The sequence below is a fragment of the Atta colombica genome, unplaced genomic scaffold, assembly GCF_001594045.1.
Source record: "Atta colombica isolate Treedump-2 unplaced genomic scaffold, Acol1.0 scaffold65, whole genome shotgun sequence".
Classification (NCBI taxonomy): Eukaryota; Metazoa; Arthropoda; class Insecta; order Hymenoptera; family Formicidae; genus Atta; species Atta colombica.
Genome location: NW_017259556.1, coordinates 330,752 through 343,736, shown reverse-complemented (window position 1 = coordinate 343,736; position 12,985 = coordinate 330,752). Strand labels below are relative to the sequence as shown.

At 32.1% G+C, this 12,985-nt stretch overlaps 1 protein-coding gene across 1 annotated transcript in view; it reads left to right on the top strand.

The window, feature by feature from the left end:
* Positions 1–12,985, top strand: part of LOC108692207 — a 39,865-nt gene that overhangs the window by 20,723 nt on the left and 6,157 nt on the right. Inside the window, exons 3-5 of the mRNA XM_018200371.1 lie at positions 3,505–3,759; positions 7,748–7,861; positions 9,561–9,743. Of these exons, the coding sequence (XP_018055860.1) occupies positions 3,505–3,759; positions 7,748–7,861; positions 9,561–9,743 (552 nt within the window). The remainder of the gene's footprint in view (positions 1–3,504; positions 3,760–7,747; positions 7,862–9,560; positions 9,744–12,985) is intronic.

Genomic DNA, 12,985 nt, shown 5'->3' with positions numbered 1-12,985 from the left:
ATATATATATATATATATATATATGTAGAGAGAGAGAGAGAGAACAAGGGATTGAGGAAAGGAACAAAGAGAATGAAGAAAGAAATTAGCGGATGTGAATATTCATATTAAAATGCCATAATATATCTAGAGCTTCAGTTTATTCCCACTCTAAGTGCCGCGCGCCGCGATAAAAAGTACCGTCTATGCCGCCGTTATCGTCTAGAGGGAAACACTATTAGTGTAGAGTTCTTATAATAAGAGTACGGCCAATAGAGCGTGAATGAGGCAAAAACTGGAAACGCATCGAAACGTTCGCGCATTTATAAATATAAAGTGTAAAACTAAGGTTATGTTCAAAAATTTACTGCCAGTACTGAAAATCTAGTGCACGTAACATAAACTGTATATTTTCAATACTAGTAGTAAATTTTGGAAAACAATCAAAAGTATACGAAAGTTTTAGGAAAATACTCGTAAATCTTGGAATACAAACGTATATGAAAATCTAGGGAAATATTATAGTATACGTTACGCATACTATTTTCCTAGAATTTCGTATATGTTTCTTTTCAAGAATAGAGGCCCTGAAGTATAAAACTGAAATTACATACGTGATGTGTCTCAAAGTAATGCGAATGATTTAAAAAAAAATACTTTTATAAAGATTATGCGTTTCGCGGATTTCCTCCGTGTCCAGATCTATTAGAATGTCAACGTTTTGTGAACCTTGCAGTCCATCAGGATGAGGAGCAGCCTGATACTGAGCTATAATAAGATTGGAAATAAGATTGTTTATGTTAAATACATTACTTTTAAACGAAGCGCCATTATGGTCTGAATGTTAAGATGTTGAACTATTATGTATATTTATATTATATATAATATATTATATATATTTTCATATAATAAAAATTTATTACAGTTTTTTAAGATTAAATTTGAGAAATTTGGGGGAATTATTAATATTTCAGATTGATTGCGTTGAAAGTCCGACAATCATGTCGGCACGCAATTATAATTTCTGAAATTAATTCATGTATGATAAATGAATATATATAGTTCAACATCTTAACATTCAGACTAATACTGAGCTGTTTCTCCAAATTATTCCTTTTATATCCTGCTTGTGGAGTGATGGGGGGAGTGGGGGAAGAAGAGAATTGTGGGTGGGACACGGAAAAAATCCGCGAAATGCATAATCTTTATACATAGAAAGCACCCGTGGAAACCTAAAAAATATTATGAAATATTATATATAGTTTTTAAATTAGATCTTCCTTTAACTCGTTTTTTGACCTATCTTTTTAACTTATATATCTATAGTGCCTTACTGCGATTCGAACTCTGATAATTAATGTCAAATTTGTCAATATTTAAAAAATGTATAGCAATAATTTATTTTTATATTTTTTTTTAAGAAGAGGAATATTTTATCTAATATCTTAAAGCTTAAAAAAGTCTCTATTCCTTGCGATAGCGGATTAATTGTGAATTATAAAATTGCATGTGTCAGGTTTGAAATTTAAACAAAGATAATTATATCTTAAACTCATTAGACTAACCATTAGGATTTCCCAAATGAAACTACGTTTAATCAAACATGTTTAATCAAATAAATGAATATTTATGAAATTTTACAAAACTTGTGAATTATCTTCTAAAATTTATGATTGATATTTACTAATGATTAATGATTAATGGATTTTCAATAATATTTTTGCTAATTCTGTTTTGTACTGTATAAGTACAAAAAAGGTGTATAAGCTTAAATCGGCTGTTTTTTAGTCCGAAAAACACATTTTTTTTTTCCTAGGAAGCAAAAACAAATTTATTCAAAGTACTTGCCCTCGCTAACTATACATTTTTCCCATCTTTCGGGCAATTTGTGTATACGAGGCTAAAAAAATTCCTCAGCTTTCGAGGCAAACCACTCATCAAGCCATTTTCGGACGTCTTCGTAAGAATCGAAGTTCCGCTCAGCGAGCGCCCATCGATGAAAACAGGTGATAGTCAGAAGGTGTCAGGTCTGGAGTAAGCGGGATGGGGTAGCACTTCCCAGTTGAGTGTCTCCAAGTAGTTTTGGACCATTGTTGACGTGTGCGATGATGCGTTATCGTAGAGGAAAATCAACTTGTCATGTCTTTTCCGATAATGTGGCCTTTTTTCACGCAGAGCACGGTGCAATTTGATCAGTTGTTGATGATAACGGTGGTAGCATTAACAGTTTCACCAGGTTTTAACAGCTCGTAGTAGATAACACCCTTCTGATCCCACCAAACGCACAGCATCGTCTTCCGTCCGAAACGATTTGGTCTTGAGGAAGATGTTGATGGTTGAGCGGGATCAACCCAAGATTTCTTGCGTTTAGAATTCTGAAAATAGATCCATTTTTCATCGCCTGTCACAATCCAATGTAGGAACGACTTTCTTTTTTGTTTGGCAAGCAGAATTTGGCATGTGTTTTGGCGTCGCTCCATCTGCCTATCGTTCAGTTCATGCGGCACCCATTTTCCGATCTTTTGAACCTTCCCCTGAACCTTCCCCTGAATGGCATGTAGCCGCATGAAAATGGCTGCTTGAGAAACACCCAATTGCTCGGAAAGCATTTTTGGGTATCATCCTTGTCCAAAAGACCCTGCAAGTGACAGTCCTCAACCTTCCTGGGCCGATTTTCACGCTGCTTGTCACTCAAGTCAAAATTGTCATCATTGAACGGACGAAACCAATTTCTGCACGTTGTTTCCGATAAAGCATTGTCGCCATAGGCCTCCACAAGCATTCGATGTGATTCGGCAGCCGATTTCTTCAAATTGGAACAGAAAAGCAAAGCTTCCCGCATATGCTTTTTTTTAGTAAAAAACTAGACATGATTACGAAAAAAAAAATGTATGTTGTTGTATGAAATTGCTGATGATGTATTTGCTGATGATGTAATTGCTGGTTAATGTTGACAGATGTCAAACACATAAAAAAAGTGTGTTGTGTGCCCAGGGCAGCTTTGTACGCTCTAATGCCACTTATGAGCAAACAGCGGATTTAAGCTTATACACCTGATATACATATGCTTGATTGAGAGACGTATTGGAAAAAAGTCAATACTCGCCATATGAGCTAACGAAGCGTAAATTCATAGTTCGTTCCGAACAATTTGGGTACGCAATTTATGATTTCACTGCGTTGCGCCTTGTTGCCGTAGTACATTGAAAGATATTATAATAGTTATATATATACATTATTGTCAATATTTTTTTATATTAAATGAATATTTCTCTCCGTTTTATTGACTTATTTAATAAATATTTGGCATTTATTCTAATGGATTATTTTTATTATGCAATGTAAATTTATTTTTATGTGAAGCTTACATACGATAAGATTTTTTTTCTAATGTATGAATAAATCAAGAGACTATACTTTTGATTAAGATATATAGCTTCCTATTGCTCTGTTATCGCCAAATTTCTTTTGAACTAGCAAAAATCTTTTATAAACTTTATTGAATATTTTTCGCTATTTTTACAGTGCGTACTGTTTGGTACTTTCATGATCTGGTTCGCCAGCATAACTATCAATCTGGGACCCACGTTTCTTAGTGGGGCCTTAGCGGCGAACACGGAAAGCAGTCATAACGCGCCCAGTTGTCCATTGGTACATGGACCTTTTCGCCATTACATACTCAATGCTCTCTGGATTGTCATCAACATTATTTGCATAGCGTTAACGCTCTTTCATTTACGAAAGTTGCACAGAGATTTGACGAAAGCTAATGTCGAAGCGGTAAGCGACTATATCAATAATGAATTCATAGTCAGAGTCAATACAAACGTTATACTTTAGTTCCAATTTATAAAAATATATACACAAATAATAAAAATATATAAATTTATACTTAATAAATAATTTTTATTTCTATCACTTATAACATATATTATAAAAGTAATATATAAATATTACAATACATAAAGGAAAGCCCCCTATTATGGGATAGACACCTAATATGAGATAGCGGTGTTTCTGCTAAACTTATAAATGCAATCTATTGGTTCTATCATGAATTTATTGCTCTTGGATTCAAAATTATTTAGCGGAAAATTCATTATTAGATCATGCCTGTAGTCTTGTAAAAAAAGATTTTAGAATTTGGATGTCTTCAAGTTTCATTGAGATGAGCTTTTAGATCTCTGTTTATAATAAGTAAATATTTGACAATAAATTCTTCATGTAACGATAGAATAAGAGCGAATAATAATAGAAAAATACGGGATATATTGAATTGTTTAATTACAGAACTAGATTTAAATGATCGTGAAACCGTAAGGCGTGGAAATCTTAATACGAGATATCCTGTATGTTTCTAATATGAAATAATCTGTCTGTTCCTATGTTATAACGAAAATTGTTCGTATACCTGAAGTATAAATGTTATTTTCCAATAATAAAAAGAAATAAACATCGTGCGTCTGTTTCTGCGATGTTTGGTCTGAAGACGAGTTCTGGATACAATGCATCACATGCTCATTTTGCGCGCACACTAATTATGTCTGTTTGTATTTTAGAAACATTACATAGTTCTTTTAATTGCAGTACTTTGCGTTTCATCGATTTCTCGGGACATCTCATTTAGGAGCACAATTTTTTTACTTTGCGATTTGCTCACTTTTTACATTTCATTAATTTTTCAAAAAAGTAGAACTTGAATTAAATTTTTTATATAACATTATCTTAAAGCTTATTAAATTCCTTTCTAAATAACTTATTATTATTTAAAATCTGCCCATAGACTTCTAGCATTTACCTAAAATGACTTTTGTCTCATAAGAATAAGAATCTTTCCCTTGTAGGTATCAATAGAATTAAAATTTTACATAATAGCATTTTTACATTTTACAAAAGAATTAAGTTTTCTCTATTTAAAGATTTTATTATAATAATAATAATAAAGGAAATTTCAAGGCTAATAAGAGTTAGCGCGGAAGGAGTTGCGTACAGTTATTGATTGATAAAATTATTTCTTTAAACTGATGTTTTCTTTATTTCATAATTTTGAATGTTTCAACTCACCTTGAAGTCATCCTTAGCAATATTACAATTAAAATTGATGAAAAACGTTAAGCGATCCATCCAGAATGAGTCATTCTCAGATTTCCAAAACTGTAGTAGATTCTGATATGCAAATATATACGTTAAAATTGAATCAAATTAGTCAAAAAAAAGTGGAGAAGCAACTCATCTCGAAAATTGAAAACTCAAAATATTATGAAGTTTTGGAAAATTGATTTCATTATATGATTTACATCGATAAAATGACACGTGTCTCGAACATTTATACAAAGACAATTTCTATTTGTATGATTCCGTGTGTCAAAGATGTCTAACGAATATTTTATTGTACAAAGGTCAATTTAAAAGAAAACATTGTTGTGTTACATATACGATGTAAATATTACATATACAATGTAAAATTGTATGCCAGAAAGGCATACATTAAGTCACAAATAAAAGTGTGAAATAACTGTGATAAAAATTTAAAAAACCGAAATATAATCTAATTAATAAATCTATTTAACATTGTAGCGTAGGCATGATGGAATTCTGTATCTGAACAAATAATTATTTAATCATTTCTGCATAGACATATGTACTTTTTTCGAAATTAATCGTTTATTTAAATTCCTCTCCTGATTTAAAATTTGAATGGTCTCCCAATCAAATTTCATTCATATTTCAATTCAATTTTGTGGTCAATAATTACTGATTGTGTTTTTGCGTTCCAATTAATATGATTACGATATTCTGCAATTTTAGTACATAATTTCCTATTTGTTTATCCGACGATTTTAGAATGCGTCATAATCTTTATAGCAGATCTTACCACGTTTTTATTTTTTAAAAGAACATCCTTCTAAATTCTATTGAACCTGTTGAGCTTATTGCTACTGATTTTTAATTTTCATTCTTAGAAATTGATGAATCTATCCGCTGTTATCGATGTATAAGACATAACAAAGCTTTTTTACTATTATTTTGATTAATATTTGACTTTTTGTTCAGAAATCTCACCTCCGCCTCGAAAATAAACATTTTAAATAAGGATACAGTTTCAAAAATGATCTCCACTGAATAATCATTATTTAACAGCATATTAATTATGAGCTCAATATTTTTTTGATGGAACTTTAACTCTGAATAGCACTGCTCTATCTGTTATTTATATTATTACTCCTTTTTTTTTTTAAGAAATAGAATGTGATGACAAAAAATTGAGGTATCCCGAAAAAGTTATGATACCAATCGAATTTTAATCGATTATTGTTATTCATGATCGTTACATCCAAGAAATTAATTTTATCCGCATCGTTTTCCAATATTAACTGGAGTCTCATGTGGGAGGAGTTGAAAATTGTTAATATTAAATCAATTAAATTGTCCGGCACTGCCATAACAATATCATCCACGTATCGGTAACTACACACACAAACATAAGCCAAAAGCGAGCACATGTACATGGGCTCGTGTTTTGTGTGTGTGTGTGTGTGTGTGTGTGTGTGTGTGTGTGTGTGTGTGTGTGTGTGTGTGTGTGTGTGTGTGTTACAGCGCTTCGCCACGATAAATGATTGAACTTAGCCGTGGAAAGTAACGTTTTGATGACGAATTTAAGCTGCAAGCCATTTTGTTATTATTTGCTTAATTGTGAAAATGTGACGTGTCTCGTACTTACAAAAATTCTAAAAATAGCAAAAATCGTTATCCTGGAATTTTATATGTAAAAGTATATATTTCATTCATTTCAACAACTGTTCAAATCGTATGTTTCCGGAAATAGGTTCACTTTACCTGCCTTTTATGATCATTTATTATTATTAAGAGAAAAAAAGAATAGCCCATTTCTACCCATTTTTACAGGTATTTTAAAACATCTCGTCATTTAGATTTATCCAAATTGTTTTTATTTACAAATGGCTTGTAACATAAATTAACGTGTCATTCTTCGCTTCTGATATCACAATTCCAACATGACCACCGCGACTTCATTGTAATAAATATTGTACTTTTTTTTGGAATGGACCCTCCTGTCAAATTAACAAACCATCTGTCTTTTATATTAAACAAAGAGAACTCGTAAGATTTATCCAAGAATTCACTAGCTTTAATTTTTTTACTTCCAATTTTGATTTTTAGACAGATCAACTGGAAATCATTGCGTAGAAAGTTTATTAAAACGTTGTTAGTCTCAACATTAGGTTTTGATTTATTCACATTTACAAAATAATGTACTAGTAGTTTAACGTTATATTTTCTTTTTTTATCTTTCTGAAAATCCATTCAAATTTTTTTGCTTTCTTCCCTTTTTTGTAAAAGGTGGATTTTTGTTTTGCAAAAAATTCATTGCAAATGCTTCTTGGGATGTGATTCATAATATTTCTTCTAATAATAAGTTAAAAAAATCTCTTTTTGAGAATGACAGATAGATCTATGTGCATCATTCAGTTCAATTTTTACAATTCTTAAAATAAACTGATTTTTAAAATGATTATAAAATGATTTATGTAAAGATCGAAAATGAGACAGATTGAGCTTATAATTTAACAGATAAACTGAGTGTTGAGAAACTATATTATACTTAATATAAGTTTTGACAAATTTTATGCGTGTCTTACTCTTAATAAAGAAATTTTATAGAGATACTTAATTAAAAAGTATTACTTAATGTTGTTTAATTTTATAAATTTCTTTTATGTTTATATATCATCATCTTTATCTCCAGGTACGAGTAGCTGGTCTTGTTACAACACTCGTTAATGTGACAGGAGGACATCAGGGTGCAACAAATGCGCTTGTAACTGAAGCCGGTGATATAAGGAACGATACGACACCAAAAGTAAGTCAATTACGTTAATGATTTTCAACAAAGCAGCATATTTCTATACAGGATGTTTATAAAAAAACATTCAGCATTTATAAGATACATACCACACTGAGTAAAAAAACCCTTCGCGAAAATTTATATGTTTGAATAAAGTATTGTAAATATTTTCACATTGTATACCTAATATAACTCTTTTTAATTTGACCTGAGTTATTTCTATATTTATAATTGCCATAACTGATGTATTATTTTTTATGTATTTTATGTAATTGCATGCGATATAAAGATTTATCTTATTGTCAGTATATTTTACAAATCGCGTTCCGAATGTTATCATTCAATTTTTATACACACTTTACAATGAAAGATTTCACCGGGAAAGGTTTTGGTAGTAAATTGGCATCAACAGACGATTGTGACTAGATGGGCATTATGGGAGATCACCTCACTGGATCTGTAATTCTCCTAAATAAGCTATCGGGTACTGCTTATTTCAATTTTTCTCTTTCCGCGTTTCTCTTTCTCGCATGCATCACGTAAGAATCAGCTAGTCGGTCACGATACTACTGACATATTATATAAAATTGTTTATATATTTCAGAAACAGTTTAATTTTTGACTTATATTTACATAATTTACTAACAATAAAATTTTTTTCAGTACAGTGTGTACCACTCGCCATATAAAGCGTTCATGCTAAATGCCCTGTATATGCTAATATGTACGGACTAAACGCCCTGTATGCTAATAAATCTTTACAAAATCTTTTCATTTTAATTGGCAATTTAAATAACAGTTTTAATTTTTTCCAAAAACCGCATTTTAAATATCACTAACAATATTTGTATTTTGACAATATCAATTCTTCTTATGTGTATATTTTTATACGGAATGAGTAAAAAGTCTCGGATCGGTGAAACATCTTGAAAACTAAGCATTTCTGAAAGAAATGTTTAGTTTTCAAGATGATCCTACAAAAACTGTAGGGTTTAAATGATCTATTCACTAATCTAGTCAGTCTGATCTTGAATCAGTCTGATCACAAGGTATCCGCGACTGATGCTAATTTTGAATGTTATTCAAGGTCCTAGATAACATTTGTTAAAATCAAGATCATTGGAAATTATTTCTCTTATTTTAATTTTTATATAAAAATGAATTTTTATATTCAGTGAAAAAATTTAGACATAATCAATACCTTGCGTACGGATACTTTGCGTAATGCTAATGTCGGAAAATTATAACTTTCAAGTTTTATAATTCGAAAAGTACTTTATGAAAAATAACTTTATTGTAATATTTTGAAAAGCTCTTGATATCAATTAGATTCTGGAATCAAAAATAGGGTGTGCCATTTAAAAAAATCGATGTGACTTTGACCTGATCTTGGCAACGCCCAAGATCAGACTGATCAGATCAGTGAATAGATCATTTAAAATACCCTACCATATTTGTAAAAAACATTTCTTGCGGAAATGCTTAGTTGTCATTTCATCGGTCCGGAATTTTTTACTCATCCTGTATACCAATAAATGTAACGTATGTATATATTAGGTATAGTAAAAAGAAATCCATTATTTTTCCATTCAATTTCATGCAAAAATAATGGATTTCTTTTTACTATACCTAATATATAAATCAAGATAAAGGAGAAAACGAACCGTAGCATGTGAATTAAAGGATTTTAAATTATTTAGAAATAACGTTTTAGAGAACGGGTGCCATCGAGGAGCACCGGAAAATGAGGAATTACCTCAGGCGAATAGAACACGAGGGTGTACAAAGAGTGAAAATGTTCCTGGTCATAACAGCAGCATACGTCTTGTTCTGGGGACCATTGTTTTTCGTTACTCTGGTGCATCATCCTGCCATAGGAAATCCTATTGGTTATGAGGTAATTAGAACGTATAGAACGCTGCGATGATATAATGGGAAGTTTGTATCCGCGTTCGTGTTACTTCCGCGAAATTTAGACATTATCGATATTTATGTTTCTACAAATATCTCCTAGTCATTACTTATCTTGCTTGTAATGGCGCATTTGTGCGTTGCACTTGCGAATGGTGCGAATATTAATACCTCATACATACAAATACTTGCTACACTTTAGCGGATCGAACTTCGTCCTTGTAAAAGCAGCAATGATATGTCACGTTGTTTATTCATTCCGCTAATGCACTCTCTTATTCATTTCAAAAGATACATTCGCCAGAAATAATCGACGGCATACTAACAGCTTATATAAGCATTATTAATATAAATGAATACAGCTGAGCTGACGTCACACAAATAGATTTTATGATCGAAATCAATTACAAATGTTAAAGTTAATTATCTGATCGCAACGAAATGAATAAATGAATCTCTCCTTTCTTTTTTCTTTATTTCTAATAATTACAATTCGATGTTATATATGATTCTTTAAATAATTATGATATCGCAATGTTTAAAATACGTGTGATGCACAACAAAACTTGCCAAGCGATTTTAGTTCTACTTCTGATAACGATACATTTGTTTCAATAGGAATAAATGCGAAAACTTGGCGAGAAAACATGAAAACGTAACGTTATTCGACCGTGCCAATATAGAGTTGTACGTGAATCACTCGAGCAAATCGAGCGAATTCGTAGCTATCGAGTAGTGTTCTTCCAAAGAATCTTTTTACGAGAATATAAATTTTTAAGAAAGGAAAGTCCACCGAAAAACATGTTGAGTGACTTGAAGACATCGCGTAGCAGTTTTGCGATATAACGTCGTAACAGATGTACAAAATAGCCGCATTTTATCTTCTCAATGCGCAATAAACTTCCGGTATTTTCCGGACAATATGAAGATCACGATATAGTGAAAAGTATAATTTAAGACATAATTTAAGAAAAGATAAATTTTCTCGTTTCTGTCTAAATATGTAAACTCTTGAAATGTAGAAATATTATATGTTAATGTTTCTAATACGTAAAGATCTTTTTAAAAAACAAAAAATATATATTTACAGAGTGATCCAAAACTGACAATAAATATTTTATAAACAGATTCTTTGTAACATTTGAAGAAAAATCTAATACAAAAAATCTATGATGAAGTTTTTAAAAGAAAAGAATTTAAAAATTACGAATGACGAGGCAAGAATTTCGCGCACTCAAGTATGGCAAAATGATTAAGATGAAGGTGTTTCTTCAAACGTTATGCCTTTCACAATAATAAACTTCAACTTTTTCACACACTATCTTGCTATCTACACTCTGAGAGTGCGCGAAATTCTAACTAGCCCTATCATTCGTTATTTTTAAATTCTTTCCACTTACTTGAAACTTCTAGCCGACGTTTTCATATTAGACTTTTCTTCTTGAAACCTAACAAAGAATCTGTCTTTAAAGAGTTTTTATCAATTTTGGAACACCCTATATATATCATTTTATATATTATATATTAAATAGATTATAGACGTCATACAATAAACTTAGGCATCTGTCAACATAACCCCATAGAAACATTAGTGTTTGCATCATAAAGTTATTCTCGATTGAAAATGTCAGAGCCAAATTCTCGTCATTTGCGGGAGGTTTTAATTTTTTGCTTCAATATGAAGAAATCTGTGGCTGAGGCTCATCGAATGCTCTCAAATACTTAGGTGAGGCCGCTATTAGTAAAAGAACATGTCGTGAATGGTTTCAACGCTTCAAGAACGGTGATTTTGACGTTGAAGACCGGCATAGCGGTGGAAGAGAGAAAGTTTTCGAAGATGCAGAATTGGAGGCATTACTTGAGCAAGACTCGTGTCAAAATCAAGAAGAATTGGCACGATCATTGTGACTCAACAAGCCATTTCAAAATGCCTCAAAGCCATGGGAATGATTCAGAAGCAAGGAAATTGGATGCCGTACGAATTGAAGCCGAGAGATGTTGAACGGCGTTTGTTTGCTTGTGAACAGCTGCTTGAAAGGCAAAGACGGAAGGGATTTCTGCATCGCATTGTGACTGGGGACGAAAAATGAGTTCATTACGATAATCCCAAGCGCAGAAAATCATGGGGAGTTCCCGGCCATGCTTCCACGTCGACGGCCAAACCGAATATTCACGGCTCCAAGGTCATGCTCTGTATTTGGTGGGACCAGCTCGGCATAGTGTATTATGAACTGTTAAAACCGACTGAAACAATCACAGGCGATCGGTATCGAACGCAATTGATGCGTTTGAGCCGAGCATTGAAAGACAAACGGCCGCAATACAACGAGAGACACGATAAAGTGATTTTGCAGCATGACAATGCTCGACTCCATGTTGCGAAAGTGGTCAAGACATACTTGGAAACGTTGAAATGGGAAGTCCTACCCCACCCGCCGTATTCTCCAGACGTTGCTCCCTCTGATTATCACTTGTTTCGATCAATGGCACACGGCCTGGCTGACCAGCACTTCCGGTCTTATGAAAAAGTAAAAAATTGGATCGATTCGTGGATAGCCTCAAAAGATGACCAATTTTTTCGATGCGAGATTCATACGCTACCCGAAAGATGGGAGAAAGTAGTGGCCAGCGATGGACAATACTTTGAATCATAAATGTATAATCAGTTTTTTACAATAAAGCCTCGAATTTCGAAAAAAAATCGGCGGAAGCAAAGTTGTATATATATATTAGGGTAGTCCATTTTTACTCTTGAAGAAAAAATTTTTTTTTAATTCTTCCCGCGGCACTCCTCAAAATGGTTTTAATTCACAAAAAATAAAAATTCTTGTCAAATTTCAGTTCGATTAGACAACGGAAACCCGTGCTGACAGTTCGTTAAACATTTGAGTTCCCTTATATTACATTCTCAACATTGATTTTTAAGTATATTTTTTTACAAAAATCTAGAAGAATTTTCTTTTTTTTTTTTAACATGTGTTTTGTTTTTCTGCATCGTTTGAGATCTTATACATTTCACTTAAACAATTAAACAATTAGGAGTATTGTTAATGATTAAAAAATAAAAATAAATAATTAGTATAACTTTGGTATACGCCGACGTCTTTTTTTTTTGACATTTGATTATTTTTCTTAGAGCATCACTTAAAATTGTTACAGTGTGTGTGTGTGTGTGTGTGTGTGTGTGTGTGTGTGTGTGTGTGTGTGTGTGTGTGTGTGTGTGTGTGT